Here is an 18,576-nt window from a genome sequence, read left to right on the forward strand (position 1 = left end):
GGAGTCTCCGTGAGGTTTTATACAGAAATCAACTCTCGGGAGGAATCAGATTGATTCAATGTTTCTGGACTTCCAAAAAACTTTCAATTCACTACCACATTGCAGCTTTCTAAATAAATTACTTTTCTATGGTCTATCTTACTACAGAGTGCGGCAGAACCAACTAAGCAGTTTCTATCAATTACCGCTGGGGTTGTGGTGGGGGTAGGCAGTTGCACGTGGTCTGCCTTTGTTCAGGTGTTGACCCCATTTCAGTAGCCAACATGGTCTGGACCGGTGTACATCGTGGTTTGCAGTTCGCTCTTATTTTGAAAACAACAGATCTGTGATCGCTACACAACAAGCTTTTCGGCAACAGTTCAATATTCCATGCAACAATGCCATTCCTAATGCAAACACAATTCGGTCCTGGGTTCGGCAGTTGGAGGAAACGTTCTCCTAAAGTGACAGTGTGGTGTGCCATATCACAATTCGTGTGGGTAGGCCCTTACTTTTTTGAGGAGGAAGGAGTGACCGTGACAGTGAATTCCACACATTATATTTCAATGTTGGAAAATTTTCTGCAACCCAGAATAGACGAGATTGTTGAAGAATGTGGACTGGGGGAATTGTGGTTTCAACAGGATGGAGCTACTGCTCACACAACTCATTTTTCACTTGATGTTTCGAGAGAAATGTTTCCAGGACACCTCGTCTCTTTGATGGGTGATGTTGGGTGGCCTGCATGGTCACCAGATTTCAGAATTTGTGACTACTTTCTTTGGGGATATCTGAAGGAAAAGGTTTTCAAAAGCCACCCTCACACCCTACTAGAGTTAAAAGGACGTGTTATCGACGAAGTGAATGCCATACCCCGTGATATGTGTGCAAGAGCTGCTCGAAACTTCAGCGATTGTCTATAACAATGTATTGATGCTAATGGCCACCATCTTCAGGACATTATTTTCAAAACTAAATAAATGTAAAATGGTATATTGTACTAATTTAGAAAATAAAAACATTTTTTTCTATACATCCATAGTTACTTTTTATTGCTCCTTAAAACTGCTTAGTCGGTTCTGCTGCACTCTGTATAATGCAAAAATGTCCTGACAGACTGGTTGCAGCACATTATCCTGTGTGATGAGTCAGCTACAGACAATTTATTAGTACTGGTGTGTCCCAGGAAAATACAATATAACTATTTCTGTTTATGATGTACATTATTGATGTACTAAATAATAATAGTTGCAATTTTGGAAGTGCAGTTATTGGGAGAAAATTCTATCTAGTCAAAATTGCAATAATATCCTGTTGGATTGTGCAAAAATATAAGCTTGATGCAAAGACTGGCAACTTGTTCTTAATGTAGAGAAATCTGAAGGTATGTACTTCATGAAATGAAATGTAAAAAGCATAGTATTATATCCTTCAGCTATGTGATTAATGAGTCACAAGTATAATGTGTCATGTCACTTAGAGCAACAATGTGTGAAGATGTGAAGTGGAATGACTGCATAGGCCCATATGTAGCAAAAGCAACTGACAGGGTGCGATTCATTGATAGGATACTGGAAAACTGCAGTTGGCCTGCAAAAGAAATAACATACAATATAGTTGTATATAAATACAAAGATGAGGTGACTTACCGAACAAAAACGCTGGCAGGTCGATAGACACACAAACAAACACAAACATACACACAAAATTCAAGCTTTCGCAACAAATTGTTGCCTCATCAGGAAAGAGGGAAGGAGAGGGGAAGACGAAAGGAAGTGGGTTTTAAAGGAGAGGGTAAGGAGTCATTCCAATCCCGGGAGCGGAAAGACTTACCTTAGGGGGAAAAAAGGACAGGTATACACTCGCACACACGCACATATCCATCCACACATACAGACACAAGCAGACATATTTAAAGACCATATTTGGTCTTTAAATATGTCTGCTTGTGTCTGTATGTGTGGATGGATATGTGCGTGTGTGCGAGTGTATACCTGTCCTTTTTTCCCCCTAAGGTAAGTCTTTCCGCTCCCGGGATTGGAATGACTCCTTACCCTCTCCTTTAAAACCCACTTCCTTTCGTCTTCCCCTCTCCTTCCCTCTTTCCTGATGAGGCAACAATTTGTTGCGAAAGCTTGAATTTTGTGTGTATGTTTGTGTTTGTTTGTGTGTCTATCGACCTGCCAGCGTTTTTGTTCGGTAAGTCACCTCATCTTTGTATTTATATATAATTTTTCCCACGTGGAATGTTTCCTTCCATTATATTGATACAATATAGTTGCATAGCCCATAAATGAAAATTGCACAAGAGTATGGGAACTCATATCAGGAGACTAAAAGGGAACATCAAGCATATTCAAAGAAGGGGAGTGCAAAAGGCACAAACTTGTTTGACTGGTGAAAGAGTGTATCAGAAATGTTGAAAAAATAACTTCAAGAATCGTTTTCCACAGCAGAAACTGTATATGTTTTTCAGCCTCTTCCTTATTTTTCCTATAGAGATCACAAAGATGAAATTAACCACATAATAGCTCATACAGAGGGTGCAACCAGCCATTCTTCCCACACTGCATCCATGAATTAAAAGGGAAGAAATCCTAATATGAAGGGGAACCGAAAAATAATCACAATTTTTGTTAATTTTTCCATTTTTATTGAACTCTACATTCACAAGACTTTAATGCACTTCGAAGTATCGTCCATGCGAGTTATTGCACTTGCCCAATGCTTTTACCAGGGTGAAAACAGTTCTGGAACTCTTGAGACAGGACACTTTTCAAAGCAGTTGGCGTGGTTTCTTTGATGCCATCCACATGACTGAATCAATTTCCTTTTAGAGTTTACTTCATCCGTGGGGGAAAAAATATGAGTCAGATGGAGTCAGATCGGGTAAGTAGGGTGGATGAGGTCCAAGCACCATGTTGTTTTTTGCCGTAAACTGTTGACTGTCAGAACTTTGTGGGCTGGAGCATTGTCATGGTGCAGCAACCAGTTCCCACTTTTCCATGATTCTGACCAATTTCATTGCAGACTGTCCTGTAATCTTCGTAACACATCCAGATAAACATGTGAGTTCACTGTTTCTCCTAGAGGAACGAACTCCTTGTGGACAATACCATTCACATTAAAAAAAACACCATTGTTTTCACAATGGACTGCACTTGACATGCTTTCTTGGATTCGTGGGGATGTTTGAGTTTCTGGTGGCTCGACATTTGCTTGACTCTGGGTCGTACCCGTACCACCAACTCTCATCCCCAGTCACAGTTCCCCTGCACTTCACCCCTCAAGCTGTGGCAAAAAATCACGCGGTTTGCTCTTTGGTCATCTGTAAGCAAGTGAGGAACAAATTTTGCAGGCACTTTTCTCAAGTGCAAATCATCAATTAAAAGTTGTTGGACAGTGCTCCATGACACTGTCATTTCCTCAGAAATTTAATCACTCGTTCTTCGATGATCTTCGTCAATTGCACATTTGATTGTGGCAATGTTTTCATCATTTCTTCCTGTCGAAGGACGGCCAGGGCATGGCAAGTCTTCAGTTGACATGCTGCCAGATTCAGTACAAGAAAACAACTCGTAGACCAGGGATTTCCCCAAAGCATTATCATTAAAGACTTGGCGAAGCATCCCAATAGTATTGGCTGCAGTTTTGCCTAATAGAAAACAAAATTTCACACAGATTCTTTGCTCCTTCTTGTCGGCCATGTCATTAATCACTGAAGGGTTGAATAGGAATGCTAACAACAGAGCACCACAAGCAAACTACTTAACTCTGACTTACGCCAGCTTACTGAGTGACATAGGAGATACCAAAGTAACACCACCTAGTGGCACAACATGTAACTACAAAGCGTCCACACACAACAGGTCGATTCTGGTTATTTTTCGGTTCTCCCTCAAACATGATACAACAAAAAATACCCTGTGCAATTAAGTTTACATTGGTTAAAAAGTATTACATATTAACAATGGTATTATCTCACTCAGTAAATCTGGATGTGCAGATAAATAACTGAGATGAGCTGTACACAGGTAAAAACTATTGAAAAAATTCTTAAGCAAATAGGTGAAAGATGCCAATTTCCCAATCGTTACAAAACCTCTTTGAAGAAAAAATACTGGGGACCAAGACCAAGGGATAGACCCATGGGATGATCTTGTGAAGAGGTCAAGAGGACGTTGGGCTTCGGGTGCTATCAGGAAATGAAGTACAAGAGAGATGACAATGGTTGTAGTCATGAGACTTGTATTAAGAATGTGATGATAAGAAGGACAAGGATAAGATTGCACAATTTTGTTTTTATGATTATGTGTGTTTTTTTCCCCATCAACTGTAAAAACTGGCACTAAAAAATCTTATCTTCTGCTTTCTGGTCTTCTTTTTCTTCTTCTTACTGAGTATACTCAAGAACCAACACTGTATCAGATCTTCCCTATGTTCATCCATTTTCAGAACATTTTGTTAACTCCTATTGTGTTCAAAATAAGGTAGTTCTACCTATATTTATTTCCATAGAGAGAAGTCCAAAACCTCAAATTAATTGTTACATTTTGCAAACTGAATTTCTGTGGAGACTTGATTAACTGGAATAATTGTTGTCATAAGTCACTGGGATAGTCAAAGATCCAGATAATTGAATGTATGAAGAAAATCTATTTTTTGTATTTTTAACTCTAGAAATATGACCTATGTCATAGGCATTGGTTACCTTTTAGGTACATTGGCTTATGGTTATCTTTATAGGGTTAATACATAATGTTAGGTGTTAATTCAAAACAACAAATTAAATTTGTTAAAACAGATTAGACATACATTTTCGAATGTGCGTACATATTTTCTTAATATTACTAAAATACTGCAACGTTAATTGTGAAATACCTAACAAAAGTCACATAGGATAGTCACTGTAGTTTAATTTTGCTTAAACTATTTGGTAATTGTCATTTGACGAACAATATTTGCCATTCATTGCTACTTCATCATGCATTTGTTTTAACTGTTGTAAAATCAGGATATCATGTTGTTTTTCAAACCATTTGAAAGCTGTTTCCAGTGAATGAAATGCTTGGAATATATTGTCAACAATGTAATCATCCGATATGATTTAAAAACATTATAAGTGAGCCGTTCTTCTATACTGTTGGCATCACAGTCCCAGTGTATTTGTACATTTGTTGTAGGCTCATTTATATCCTCCAAAACAGAATCACTCATACCAGTTATTGAATTTTTGTACTTCCACTTTATGGTTCCGTTCCAAGTTTTTTTCAGTGCCTTCCTTTCAGTCAAGTCTCATGCATCTACAGTCAAGTAACAACACTCTTTTAAATTCATTTGCTTGAAAAATTGCAAAACAATATCTGTGTTATCTTCATCATGTTTTCTACAAAGTTGTTTTAATGCTTATACTACTTTGATCCATTGGTTATAGCAAGGATGTTACCTTAAAGAGGCAAAAATTTTACTACATTTTACTGCATTTTCTCTCTCTAATGATTCAGCCTAAAGAGGGGTTGGTGCATTATCCAGTGAAGGTAGGACTTTTCCTTGTTTACGAAGTTTGTTTCAAAATTGTTTTACTTCAGGAATAAAAGTGTTCTCATATCAGTTAGTGAATATTTTGGTGTTTATTCATGTGCTTTTTTGATTTTTGTAAATTAAGGGAACCCGTATATTTTTGAAGCATCTGGGGTTTTTAGATTTTCCAGTGATGAGCAAACTCATTTTAAGGTCCCTGTAGCATTTGCACAAACCAATGTTACTTGCTCTTTACTAGTTTTCTATTCTGGAGCTGAACTCTCTTGCTGTTTACGGTAATGATTTACAATTTAATCCGGTTTCATCACTGTTGTAAACAAAAATCAAACCATAGTCATTTTTCTGAAATTCTTTTTTTCAAAACATTCTTTAAATGAATTTGCTGTCTCTACATCTGCTGATGTTTATTTTACTTGTATTTCTGATTTGCAAATTCCATGACAAAATTTAAAACTGTACAACCATACATTACTCGCCACAAAGGATTCATCACAACCTATTTCCTTCATTTAACTGTAGTACCTTTCCACAGAGCAAAGGACAAGATATCACTTGCCCGGTTGTTCATTTTTGTAAAAGTTCATTTTTTGATTTCTTTACCACATGTCGATAATTACTCCCATCTTCATTATCAAGTTGCAGGTGTACTTCAAAAGTGAATGGTATTCTTCTTAACACTGCTTATTGTAGAAGTATCTACACCACACTTATCAGCTAACATCATGACAGTTTCTCCTTTTGTTAATGAATCAATAATGTTTATCTTAACTTCAAGCAGTAACAGTATGCTCTTGCATTTTGCCGTTTTTGAACACAGCTGGCGACAGTGCATAGCAGCTTAGTATTGACAACTGTCTAACTGAAACTATAATGAAACAATGAATACTCCAGGTTGGAATATTAACAATTATGGAAAGGATAGATTGTTATTCTCCATAAAGATGAAACCTTGAAATGCGAACAGCATGACGAAAAGGCTGTTATACAGTAAACTTACAGCCAAAGCCCTCAGCAGGAACAAAAAACACCTACACAGTCACACAAACAAGCACATCCCACACACACGAATGCTGCCTCTGGCTGCTAAGGACAGACTGAAGCTGAAACCCATTGAAGGGGAACAACAATCCATAGTGGAGTGGATAAGGGAAGGGGGAGGGATAGCAGAGTACGGGTGGGTGAATAAGAAACAATGCTGCCTGGCAAAGTGTATAGGGACTATAGATGGCAGAAAAGGCTACCTGGTGCAGGATCGGGAGACTGAGGCAGACGGATGTGAAAAAAGGGAGCAGAAAGGAGAGGAGCAAAGATGGGAAAAGAACAGTGGATACATTGGCAAAGATTAGTGCACAAAGAGGGTGAGGAGATGAGACCTGGGAGGATGTGATAATATAGAGGATAGAGGGGGGGGGGGGTGGAACTGTTGGGTGGAGGATGTTGGGACGGTATGTTACCATAGATTGAGGCCACAACGAATTCCGAAGAATGTGTCCCACCTTCACAACTTACAAAAGCTGGTGGTGTAGGGGAAGATAGAGATCTCCCAAGTTATGAAGCACCCATTGAAATCAGGCCTGGTTTGTTCAACTGCATGTTGTGTAATAACGTAGTCCACTTTGGTCTTGGCCACAGTTGGTGGTGGCCATTCATCCTGCAGGATAACAGGCTGGTAGTCATGCCAATACAAGAAACTGAATGATGATTGCAGCAGATGTGATACATGATGCTTTCACGGGGGGCCCAGCCTCTGTTGTGTTAGGATAAGCCTGTGACAAGACTGGAATAGGAGGTCCTGGGTGGGTGGATTTGGCAGGTCTTGCACCTGGGTCTTCCACAAGGATATGAACCTTTGACAAGGGGTTGGGATTGGGAGTGGCATAGGGATGGACCAGGATGATGTGGAGGTTGAGTGATGATGGAACCCCATTTCAAGAGGGGTGGGAAGGACCTTGGATAGGTTGTTCTATATACCAGGGCATGATGACAGACAACCTAAGCTCTGACAAAGGATGTGATTCAGATGTTCCAGTCGGGGGTGGTTTTGAGTGATGAGGGGTAGGCTGCTTAGTAGCTGGATCTTGAGGGTGGTAGGTCAATTGGGATGTGTGGAGATATACCACAGGAAATCTGTCTGTGGACTAGGTCAGGCGGATAGTGCCTGTCTGTGAAGGCCTTTGTGAGATCTTCACCATACTGGGCAATGGGAGCTGCTGTCAATGCAGAAACAGAATCCCTGTGTGGATAGGCTCTATAGGTGGGATTTTTTGGTATGGATGCTGCAGATGATGAGCTCTGCCTTAATCTCGCAAGCAAGACTGGCAGTCTTTACCATTTATGCTAGTTGCTTGAAACCAGAGAGAATCTCTCCTGATCCAAAATGACACACATCATTGATACTGACATGAGCCACCACCTGCAGTTGGCTGCACCCTGTACTCTTCTTGGCATCTAGAAGCACCCTTTCCACATCCGAGATGACTCCCACCGGTATGCACATCCAGTGCACACTGGCTTCCTTCCCCTCCTTGGCAGCCACATTCCTAAGGGGCCCCATTACACACCTAACATTGGATCTCCCAACTACCAGCAAACCCACCCTCTGTGAGTGCCCAGAATTTGCGGGCCGAGAAACTTCCTCTGGAACATGTTGGATGACTGCATCCGGCTTAGAGACTTTGTCAGCCATAGATAACGCCCGAAATCTGTTCGTCAAATGAACCAGGGAGGCCTTACGATCGGCCCCTCAGAAATTCTTTCGCTGCCTGCCAGACTTCGGAATGATCTCCCACTTGACCACGAGTGAGGGATCAACCTCATTACAGGCAGTACCCGGGGTGGTTACAGCAGTGGACCGATCGGGGGACACATTGGACATGCTTGATGTCCCTCGCATCCCCATGTACGACCCCCCACAGTTATGCCCCTTGACAGCAGCCTCAAGCTGTGTGACAGAAGCCAACACAGCCTGGAGTTCTGAGCAAAGTGTGATCAACTCAGCTAACATCTGTAGACAGCAATCACAGTTCCTATCCATTACTGAAGTCGCTCCTATTTGAAGCTAGTAAAAATATGTAACAAACGAGTGATATATTCGCCTTATTAGGAGCAGGAATTTGAAGTGCTCTCTCACTGATGGTCTAACTGACACTGAGCTACACTAATCAAAACAAACAGAAGCCTGTATGATATGGTGGTCGATACAAGGGTTGATAACATCGGCGGTACTGTACGCTACACTGTTATTAAAATAAAAGGTTGTGCCTAGTAAGCACTTGAACATGCAAGAAATTACAAAAAATAAAGTAGTAACTACACAGGTATCTAAATAAGTTGCTCCTGTTGCAAGCTCGTAAAAAAAAAACGAATGGTGTACTCGCCTTATTAGCGGCAGGATCACAAGGTGCTCTGTCACTGGCGGTCTATCTGACACTGACATTGAGAGTCCTTGATGAAATGTTACACTGTGAGTACTCTCTAACTTTTTTTGATTTTACAGAAGCTTTATATTGTATGAGGTGTGAGGAGAACATCTCATTGTACCAAAATTTGACATAATGTGAACTAACGAGGCTTGTATACCTCCTCTTTTGGCACTATGTTAACTTAAATTCCACAAGCTCTTATGCCTGTTGTAATAGGGCAATCAGATGAAAATAAAACAGATGGAAAAAAGTAAATAAGCTGTTTATTATTTGATAAATAATCACCATAGCAGTTAATACATTTATCCGACTGTGAGACAAGATGGTCAATGCCTTCACAGAAAAATGTTTGTGGTTGCCTGTGGAATGGTGATTGTACCCAGGCGTTCACCTCTTTGTCCAAAGCAAATCACCATTGTCTTTCTTCAGGGCTACAAAATTATGGAAATCACATGAGGAAAGATCAGGACTGTGTGGAGGATATGTAAGGGCTTCACACCGAAACTTCTGTTGCATAGTCAAAGCATCCATGGCAACCTGTGGGATCGCAAACATTTTTCCTGGAAGGCATTGACTGTCTTGCCTAAATGTATTGGCAATTATAGGGATTACTTTACTTTTTTCCCATCTATCTCATTTTCATTTGACTACTGCTCATAAATTTTATTCATCATTCTTGTGCTAATGAAAACCTTCCTGAATATTTAATAAGTACACCCTAACATGAATGTCAGTTGCAAAATTTGGCAACAGTTTCATACCACATTTATTTCAGACAAGTTCAAGCTCAAATCGATCCAAGCAGTTAGCAGATGAGCGCATGGCACAGATTAATATATTAAGAGGAGCTGATGTTATTGCAACAACACTTAACTCCTGCTTCAGTGTTCAGATGGAAGGAATCTTTGGACTGAAGTAAGTAGGAAAATGTTTTGTATGTTAATACTCTGAATGCATATTTCCATGTTGATACTTGTAAAATTTGGAACATGCTATGTTTACTTTTTTTTAAATTTGTTTTTTCTTAAAATGGGGTAAAAATGGCCTTTATGATAAGTAATGTGCTTACCTCTTCATATGTATGTATTGTGAGTGAAGACATTTCCTCTTACACTTTTCCCTGTGTCTGAAAACATGTAATTTTCCATAAACATTGTGAATTTTTTTTAGTATATTCAGTTTATTGACGTATAAATGCCAACATAAAATGTGAGTTCGCTCATTCATTTCACTGAAATGTAGACATCACTTCATCTCATATGGTGCATTCTTAAAATGCAAATGATAAACTTCTACATAATGGCACCTAGATGATGTACACTCTCTTATGTGGTTTGTGGTCGAATTTTTATATGTGGGATCATTTTGAACAGCAAAAAGGGAAGGGAAGCACATATAAAATATAATAAAAAATATTAATCTGTATTATTATTTTTTGTACTTTAACTTCATACTGGTGTTTGTCCAAGGATAAAGGCTCAGCGTACTTTGAATACATTACAAACTTGTGAGGTACTTACTTAATAAAAGTAAATTCCCTCTCGCAGAATTTAAGTGTGGTTCAGGGTGTACCATTACATATTATTTCACTTCAGTGAGTGTTGAATAGTCTCAGATGTATGTTATTACACTGAAGACAAAGCCAGTCATTACACCTGGAGGTGATTTCAACACTGTAGGTGCATGATGTCATCATAAACAAGCCATTTAAATTCCGTCTCCAAAAAATACTACTCCAGTTGCCCTTTAGAAGGCAATTATGCACTCACAAAATGTGCGGGATTAAAAAAAACATCAGTCAGCCTTATGTGATGATATTGGATTCTCTCTTTGTGGCATACAATGTCACCAGATTCTCTCCTAAGTGCTTCGTGTCCAGTACCCTTGATGCAAATCAAGATAATGTACTCTGTAGAAGAAAATGCTTAGAGTGATGAAACAAATAAACGTAGTGAATTTTAGAAGTGACAACGGCGAAAACTGTGACTAGAAGGCCGGTATTTCTGTGTAATCTACCAATAATCTTATAGGTCGAGCAACCACAGCTGAAAAACGTGTACATAATGTGAAGGTCAATGAAACAATTTAAAATCAGAGATGGTAAAATAGTCTACGTTAAACTGAGTGAAAGTCTGAATCTGCAATAACTTTTTGTTGTGTTTTCTCTGTATGACGACCAATTTCACACCCTGGAGGTATACCTTCAGGTCATATCTGCATATAGAATGAAACTACGTAAGTAAAAGTGCTAATAGTCAACATAGCCTACCAAACAGTGTAGTCAGTAAAGTGATGTAATCACAAAACCAATGCATCATGTCACTGTGACTTCCAAGGTGTAAGTGTGCATAAAAACATCACATCTCGATAAAACTTTAAATGAAACAGCAGATGGGCATCTGATCCAAACCATGCATGATTAGTAATACATCTGCAAAACAATGTGAAAACACTAGCCTCGACAGCACGTGACAATCCATGTATGATAGGACAAACCACCATCAAAATCTGCAGGGGAAACAAAGAATTACAAGACAGGCAGACATCAAATATAACTCCACATTATAGCCCTAACCACACACTAAATACTGTGAATCCATGAACGCACCACCCCATCGTGGGTTGAAGATGGTGATATCTAGTGGTAGAAACCAAATTAAAAGGATACGAATACTGGACCTTGGAAATCGTAGTAGCAGAATGGTGGAAATCATAGTAGCAGAATGGATCTCAGAGTTAAATAACAGTCCAATACGAAAGACAGAGAATATTAACAATTACACTTATGAGCACTAAGATTCACTTAAAATTAATTAAATTAATTACAGCTAAGGAAACTGAACCATGTGGTTACATCCACAACAAGATAACAGAATCCTGGTCCATGATGGCAAAGTATATTAAACCAATAAAAATATAAAAGATATGTGAAAATATAAGAAGTATAAAAATATAAAAAACCAAATATCTAAAATGGTGCTAAGTAATGCTAAACCAAGTTAATGTAAAAATCAACACCTCTCATTTTTTAAACAGTCCAAATTATGATGGAGAATGTACAGACTATATGATGGATCTTAGTGAAAGCAGACAAGAACTGACAAAGAAAATTCATTGACCAAAACCCTAGTAAAACTAATCTCTCAAAACCAACCAAAAACCCCAGTGGGCAGGGTGGGAGTGATGAGGGGAATGGCAGGTAGTTGGAAATAGAGAAGGAATATAGGAGAACTGTATCTAGGCAACAGGAACAATTATTTATCCAAGATGAACAGAAACACACATGGACCCTGTCAATAGTGAAGAGACTGTAAGTAGTTAAGATACAATAATAAACACCAAAACCATAAAGTGTAATGATTGTCAGAGCACATATGAGGGTTGGAACTTTAATAGTGGCAACTATTTATTTACAGCTCATACAAAATAGATATGTGTTTCATAGTTTTACTGACCTTGAGAGTAGTCATCAGCATTGTGTATAACCCATTACCAGTGATGTGGAAACCGTAGGATACTCTTAGCAGTGCCAGTTGTGTTGACAGTTCGAGTGACACGGTCTATTGCCCCACAAATTTGTAGCAGTTCTGAAGCAAATGCCGTGAAGTGTTTCCTTCAGTTTAGAAATTGAGTTGAACTCACGAGGGCTTAAGTCAGGGGAGTGCAGTAGGTGATATAGCACTTAGCAGCTCCATCAGTCAAATAAATCAGTAACAGCAAACTGTATGTGCTTGAGCATTGTCCTGCAAAATGATGGTCAGGTCCTGCAGAAAGTGTCATCACTTCTTTCTCGATGCTGTTCATTTTTGGAACACAACCTCCGACCAGCTTAAAGAGAGAAGTGATGACACATTCTGCAGGACCTGACCATCATTTTGCGGGACAATGCTCAAGCACATCAGTGCAAGCTGTTACTGATTTGTTTGACTGATGGGGCTGCTAAGTGCTATACCAGCTACTGCACTCCCCTGACTTAAGCCCTCGTGAGTTCAACTAAATTTCTAAACTGAAGGAAACACTTCAGGGCATTCAGAACTGCTACAAATTCGTGGGGCGATAGATGGCACCGCTTGAACTGTCGACACAACTGGCACTGCTAAGAGTATCCTACGACTTCCACATCGCTGACAATGGGTTATTCACCGTGCTGATGACTATTCTGAAGGTCAGTAAAACTTTGAAACACATATCTGTTTTGTACGAGCTGTAAATAAATAGTTGCCACTGTTTAAGTTCCAACATTCGTGTATAGGTCAGACAGGTAAAGGTTTTAGTACGCCATTTAAGAAACGCTTCAATGTCACTAACACAAGGTCTGCCTTGGCATTACATCTGAGGGAAACGGGACAGTCAGTGAAGAATGTAGAAAACAACCTTGATGTTTTATGCCTTGAGAATAAAGGGACGGTGTGAAATATTTTTAAAAAGATACACATTTTTAGGGGTATCAAGGAGACCCCTTTACAGATATTGAACAGCCAGGCGGACCTAAAACATCAGAGTCTGTTATCGGATGTCGAGTATTTATAGTTGCCTCACTACTGATGGAGGGTCCACGTGTGTTTCCATTCATTCTGGGTAAATAATTGTTCCTGTCGCCTAGATCCAGTTCTCATATATCCTTTCGCTATTTCCAACCACCTGCCATCCCCCTCCCCACCCCCACCCCACCCACTGGGTTTTTTGGTCAGTTTTGAGAGACATATTTTAGGAGGATTTTGGTCCAGGACTTTGCCTTAATCAGCTGTGGTCTGCCTTCACTAAGATCCATCATATAGTCTGTATATTCTCCTTATAATTTGGACTGTTTAAAAAATTATGTGCGTCGATTTTTATGTTAAATATATCTAAAAACAAAGATGATGTGACTTACCAAATGAAAGTGCTGGCAGGTCGACAGACACACAAACGAACACAAACATACACACAAAATTCAAGCTTTCGCAACAGACTGTTGCCTCATCAGGAAAGAGGGAAGGAGAGGGAAAGACGAAAGGATGTGGGTTTTAAGGGAGAGGGTAAGGAGTCATTCCAATCCCGGGAGCGGAAAGACTTACCTTAGGGGGAAAAAAGGACGGGTATACACTCGCGCGCACACACACACACACACACACATCCATCCACACATATACAGACACAAGCATATGTCTGCTTGTGTCTGTATATGTGTGGATGGATATGTGTGTGTGTGCGAGTGTATACCCGTCCTTTTTTCCCCCTAAGGTAAGTCTTTCCGCTCCTGGGATTGGAATGACTCCTTACCCTCTCCCTTAAAACCCACATCCTTTCGTCTTTCCCTCTCCTTCCCTCTTTCCTGATGAGGCAACAGTTTGTTGCGAAAGCTTGAATTTTGTGTGTATGTTTGTGTTCGTTTGTGTGTCTGTCGACCTGCCAGCACTTTCATTTGGTAAGTCACATCATCTTTGTTTTTAGATATATTTTTCCTACGTGGAAAGTTTCCCTCTATTATAACCATATCATTGATTTTTATGTTAACTTGGTCTAGCATTACTCAGCATCATTCTAGATATTTTGCTTTTGATATTATTATTATTCTTATACTTTTATTGGTTTAATATACTTTGCAACATGGACTAGGACTTCAGTCGGATTCTGTTATCTTGTTGTGGATGTAACCACAGAGTTCAGTTTCCTTAGCTTAAGTAATTTTAAGTGTCTCTTAGTTCTCATAAGTGTAATTGTTAATATTTTCTGTCTCTTCTACTGGACTGTTATTTACCTCTGAGATCCATTTTGTTACTGTGATTTCCAAGCTCCAGTCTTCGTGTCCTCTTAATTTGGTTTCTGCTGCTAGATGTCGCCATCTTCAACCCACAGGGTGGGAGGGTGGGGGTGCCTGGCTTCAAAGTGTTTAGTGTGTGGCCAGGACCGTAACGTGGAGCTCTATTCAATGACAGCCAATATATTTTAGTATGTTGGCAACTCTCAAGTTTTGTGTGTCTTGTTATTCTTTGATTCCCCTGCAGATTTTGATGGTGGTTTCCTCCTACCATATGTGGATTGTCACATGCTGTCCGGGCTTGTATTTTGACATTGTTTTGCAGATGCGTTACTGATCACGCGTGGTTTGGATCAGATGCCCATCTGCCATTTCATCTGAGGTTTAATCGAGATGTGACATTTTTATGCACACTTGCACCTTGGAAGTCGTGGCGACATGAAGTGTTAGTTTTGTGAGTACATCACTTTACTGACTACACTGTTTGGTAGGCTATGTTGACTATTAGCACTTTTACTTATGTAGTTTCATTCTGTATGCAGATATGACCTGAAGATATACCTCCAGGGTATGAAATCGGTCGTCATACAATGAAAACACAATAAACAGCTATTGCGGATTTGAACTTTCACTCAGTTTAATGTAGACTGTTTTACCATCTCTGATTTTAAATTGTCAGATTTCCTTCACATTATGTATGTGTAATTTATCTACTTTAAAAAATAAAATATCTGCTTAAGACAAGCATATTGTGAGCCGTTTTTGTAAATGGAGAATATGATATAAATTCTTCTCTGCTGAGTTTTTCTTTTTCCTCAAACAAAATTAAGGATTCAGCTTCTATTTGTGGCAATATAGTATATGAAGCTGTGCTCTTATGCCATTTTCCCTTATGCTATCACTCAGCACGGTGTATATTTATGTTACAGAATTGAATCGCAGGACATGTGTGTTGACACCACCAGTGTTATTCATTATTACTGCACTTAAGTTACGAAAAGCCTGCCTACAATACCTATCTCATGTAGGCCCAATATTAAAAATTTCCATCTTTTATACCAATCACATACTAAAATAAATTGGTATCCTGACCTGAAATGAAGAATGTACCTTGTCCTTGATGATATCTAGCATCTACGCAGCCAATTTTGGATTTTTGGTGGAATGAAAAAACGTGATTTATGTAACAATGCCATTTTGTAGTTTCACAAATACAGGGATGTTGGTAGTCATAACTTGTGTCCATCACACATCTTAACATCAAGTGTATGAAACTGTGGTTTCAATGACATTACAAAGATTTTAGAATTTGTTCTTGTGCCAACAAATGCTAAAGTCATCACAGGTTATCTATCATAAGTGTAGGATAAAAGTAGATTGCCCTCCTTTGCTCAGGTGTGGCACATGATTGACATGCTGGCATGTCACTATGCTGGCATGTCACCATGCTGGCATGTCACCAGAGTTGAAGACCATTGGAAAACAGTATAACAATAGCCTAAACGCATTCTTTTTTTGAAAAACGGAAACAGTGCAAGCCCACCAAACCATAGAATCAACAGTCTGTCTTTGTGAGTTCCCACTTGTATCCTATTCAGGTTAGTCTAAACAGCTCCACTCTGATGCTGTAGAGTTTTTCAGAAACATAATTATCATTCATTATGATACAGTTTTAAACATGGTTGTTTCTCCGCAACCTTAAACAATTTTCAAACATAGGAATTATACAGCCAACTGGTCACAAGTAACTGTTTGGTACAATTGACCTGGATTTTGACACCTACCAGGGCATCTTCATCAGAATGAAATTTTGAGAAACCCTAAAATTACTTTGTGAGAAAGCAGTGGTCAGAACTTAGAGCAGCTGTGCTCAAGTCAAAAATGAAATAAAATACATTCCATCCTTGTCGTGTGTGCCTAGCTAGGCATACGTGACAAGTTGGGAGTGTGTTTTATTTTATTTTGTACTTGAGCATAGCTGCTCTAAATTCTGACCATTGCTTTCTCCCAATGTAATTTTATGGTTTCTCAAAATTTTATTGTGATGAAGACACCCTTAGTAGTTGTCAAAACCTAGGTCAGTTGTACTAAACAGTTATTTACAACCTGTTGGCTGTATAATTCCTATGTTTGAAAAAAGATTCATTACCATCATAATATTTCAAGTAATGAATTTCATTCCATTTTAAGAAGACTCGGCACCAGTATCAGTGTTTCTGCTATGCAAGTGGACAACCATCATAGTAGAAGAGGGTTTTAAATGATAAGTTTTCAGTATGGTGTAGGTGCAGGTTGATACCTTTTACATGGGTAAAAAGTGTACCAGCATGTTTTATACTAGACTTTTCCCTGTGGCTTCACTCGTCTGTGCGTTCCTCCTCCCATCCCCCTGTGTCTGTGTGCACCGTATGTGCCCATCCTCCACCTCTCTCTGGCCATCTCCTTCTCCCCTCCTCTCTCTGTGTAACTCCTCCTTCCCCTTTCTCAGTCTGTCTTCTCCTCACCCTTCTCTGTCCATCCCTCCACCCCCCATCCCTCTCTGTTGGTCACATCCACATCCCTCTCTCAGTCCATCTCCTCCTCCTCCTTTATGCTCTTGGTCCATCTCCTCCTCCTCCTTTATGCTCTTGGTCCATCTCCTCCTCTGCTCTTCCTCTTCCCGTCTCCTCTCCCTTTCTCTGTCCAACTCATCCTCTGCCCTCTCTCACTGTCTCCTGCCCTGCTCACTGCTCAGCCATGCCAATTCACACTTATAGCTCCTACAAAATAGGTCGTTAAAGCAGTCCATACTACTCGTACAACATGCTTGTTTTGCAGTGCAGCCTACATGTCAACGGCCCCAGTGCAATGCTTTGCAAGTTGATAAGACAGGCCAATACTCTTATGCAAGCAGTTATTTTGCTTAGCATTGATTGATAGAGTTGTTGGATGCACTCCTCAAGGATATCGTGCCAATTCTGTCCAATTGGTGGGTTAGATCATCAAAATCCCGAAGTGGTTGGAGGGCCCTGCCCATAATGCTCCAAATGTTCTCTATTGGGAAGAGGCATGAGGACAAGCAGTAGAAGCTCTCACAATATGCAGGTGGGCATTATCTTGCTGAAATGAAAGCCCGGGATGGCTTGTCATGAAGGCCAACAAAACAGGGCATAGAATATCATTGACATACCACTTTGCTGTAGGAGTGCTGTGGAGACAGCCAAAGGGATCCTGCTGTGAAAAGAAATGGTACCCCAGACCATCACTTCTGGTCATCAGACTCTATGGCAGACAAAAGTCAGGTTGATATCCCGCCATTGTCTGGAGCATCTCTAGACAAGCCTTTGGCCCATAATCTCATTGACTGACGCAGAATTGCCGTAAGTGATGAGTCCTGCTTCGAGTTGAGCCTCGATGGCCAGCGAAGACGCATCTGGAGATGCTCCGGATAGCTGTGGGATACTAACCTGACTGCTGCCTGCCACAGGCCCTACAACAAGGAGCGATGGTCTGGGTTGCCATTTCATTTCGTAGGAGGATGCCTTTGGTTGTCATCTGTGACACCCTTACTGCACAACAGTACATTGATGATATTTTATGGCCTGTTTTGTTGCCCTTCGTGACAAGCCATTCTGAGCTCACATTTCAGCAAGATAATGCCCACCTGTACACGGCAAGAGATTCTACTGCTTGTCGTTGTTCTTGCCAAATGCTACTTTGGCCAGCAAGGTCACTGCATCTCTCCCTAATTGAGAATGTTTGGAGCATTTTGGGCAGGATCCTTCAGCCAGCTTGGGATTTTGACGATCTAATGAGCCAGTTGGACAGAATCTGGCACATTATCTCAGGACATCCACCTACTCTATCAATCAGTGCTGAGCCAAATAACTGCTTGCATAAAGGCCAGAGGTGGGC

The 18,576-nt window shown here is 40.0% G+C and overlaps 1 protein-coding gene across 1 annotated transcript in view; it reads left to right on the plus strand.

Moving 5' to 3' along the window:
- The window catches only part of LOC126473983 (uncharacterized), a 243,021-nt gene that overhangs the window by 187,726 nt on the left and 36,719 nt on the right, over window positions 1-18,576 (plus strand). The window contains exon 16 of the mRNA XM_050101371.1: window positions 9,718-9,857. Coding sequence (XP_049957328.1) covers window positions 9,718-9,857 — 140 coding nt within the window. The remainder of the gene's footprint in view (window positions 1-9,717; window positions 9,858-18,576) is intronic.

This window comes from Schistocerca serialis, chromosome 4 (assembly GCF_023864345.2).
Source record: "Schistocerca serialis cubense isolate TAMUIC-IGC-003099 chromosome 4, iqSchSeri2.2, whole genome shotgun sequence".
NCBI lineage: Eukaryota > Metazoa > Arthropoda > Insecta > Orthoptera > Acrididae > Schistocerca > Schistocerca serialis.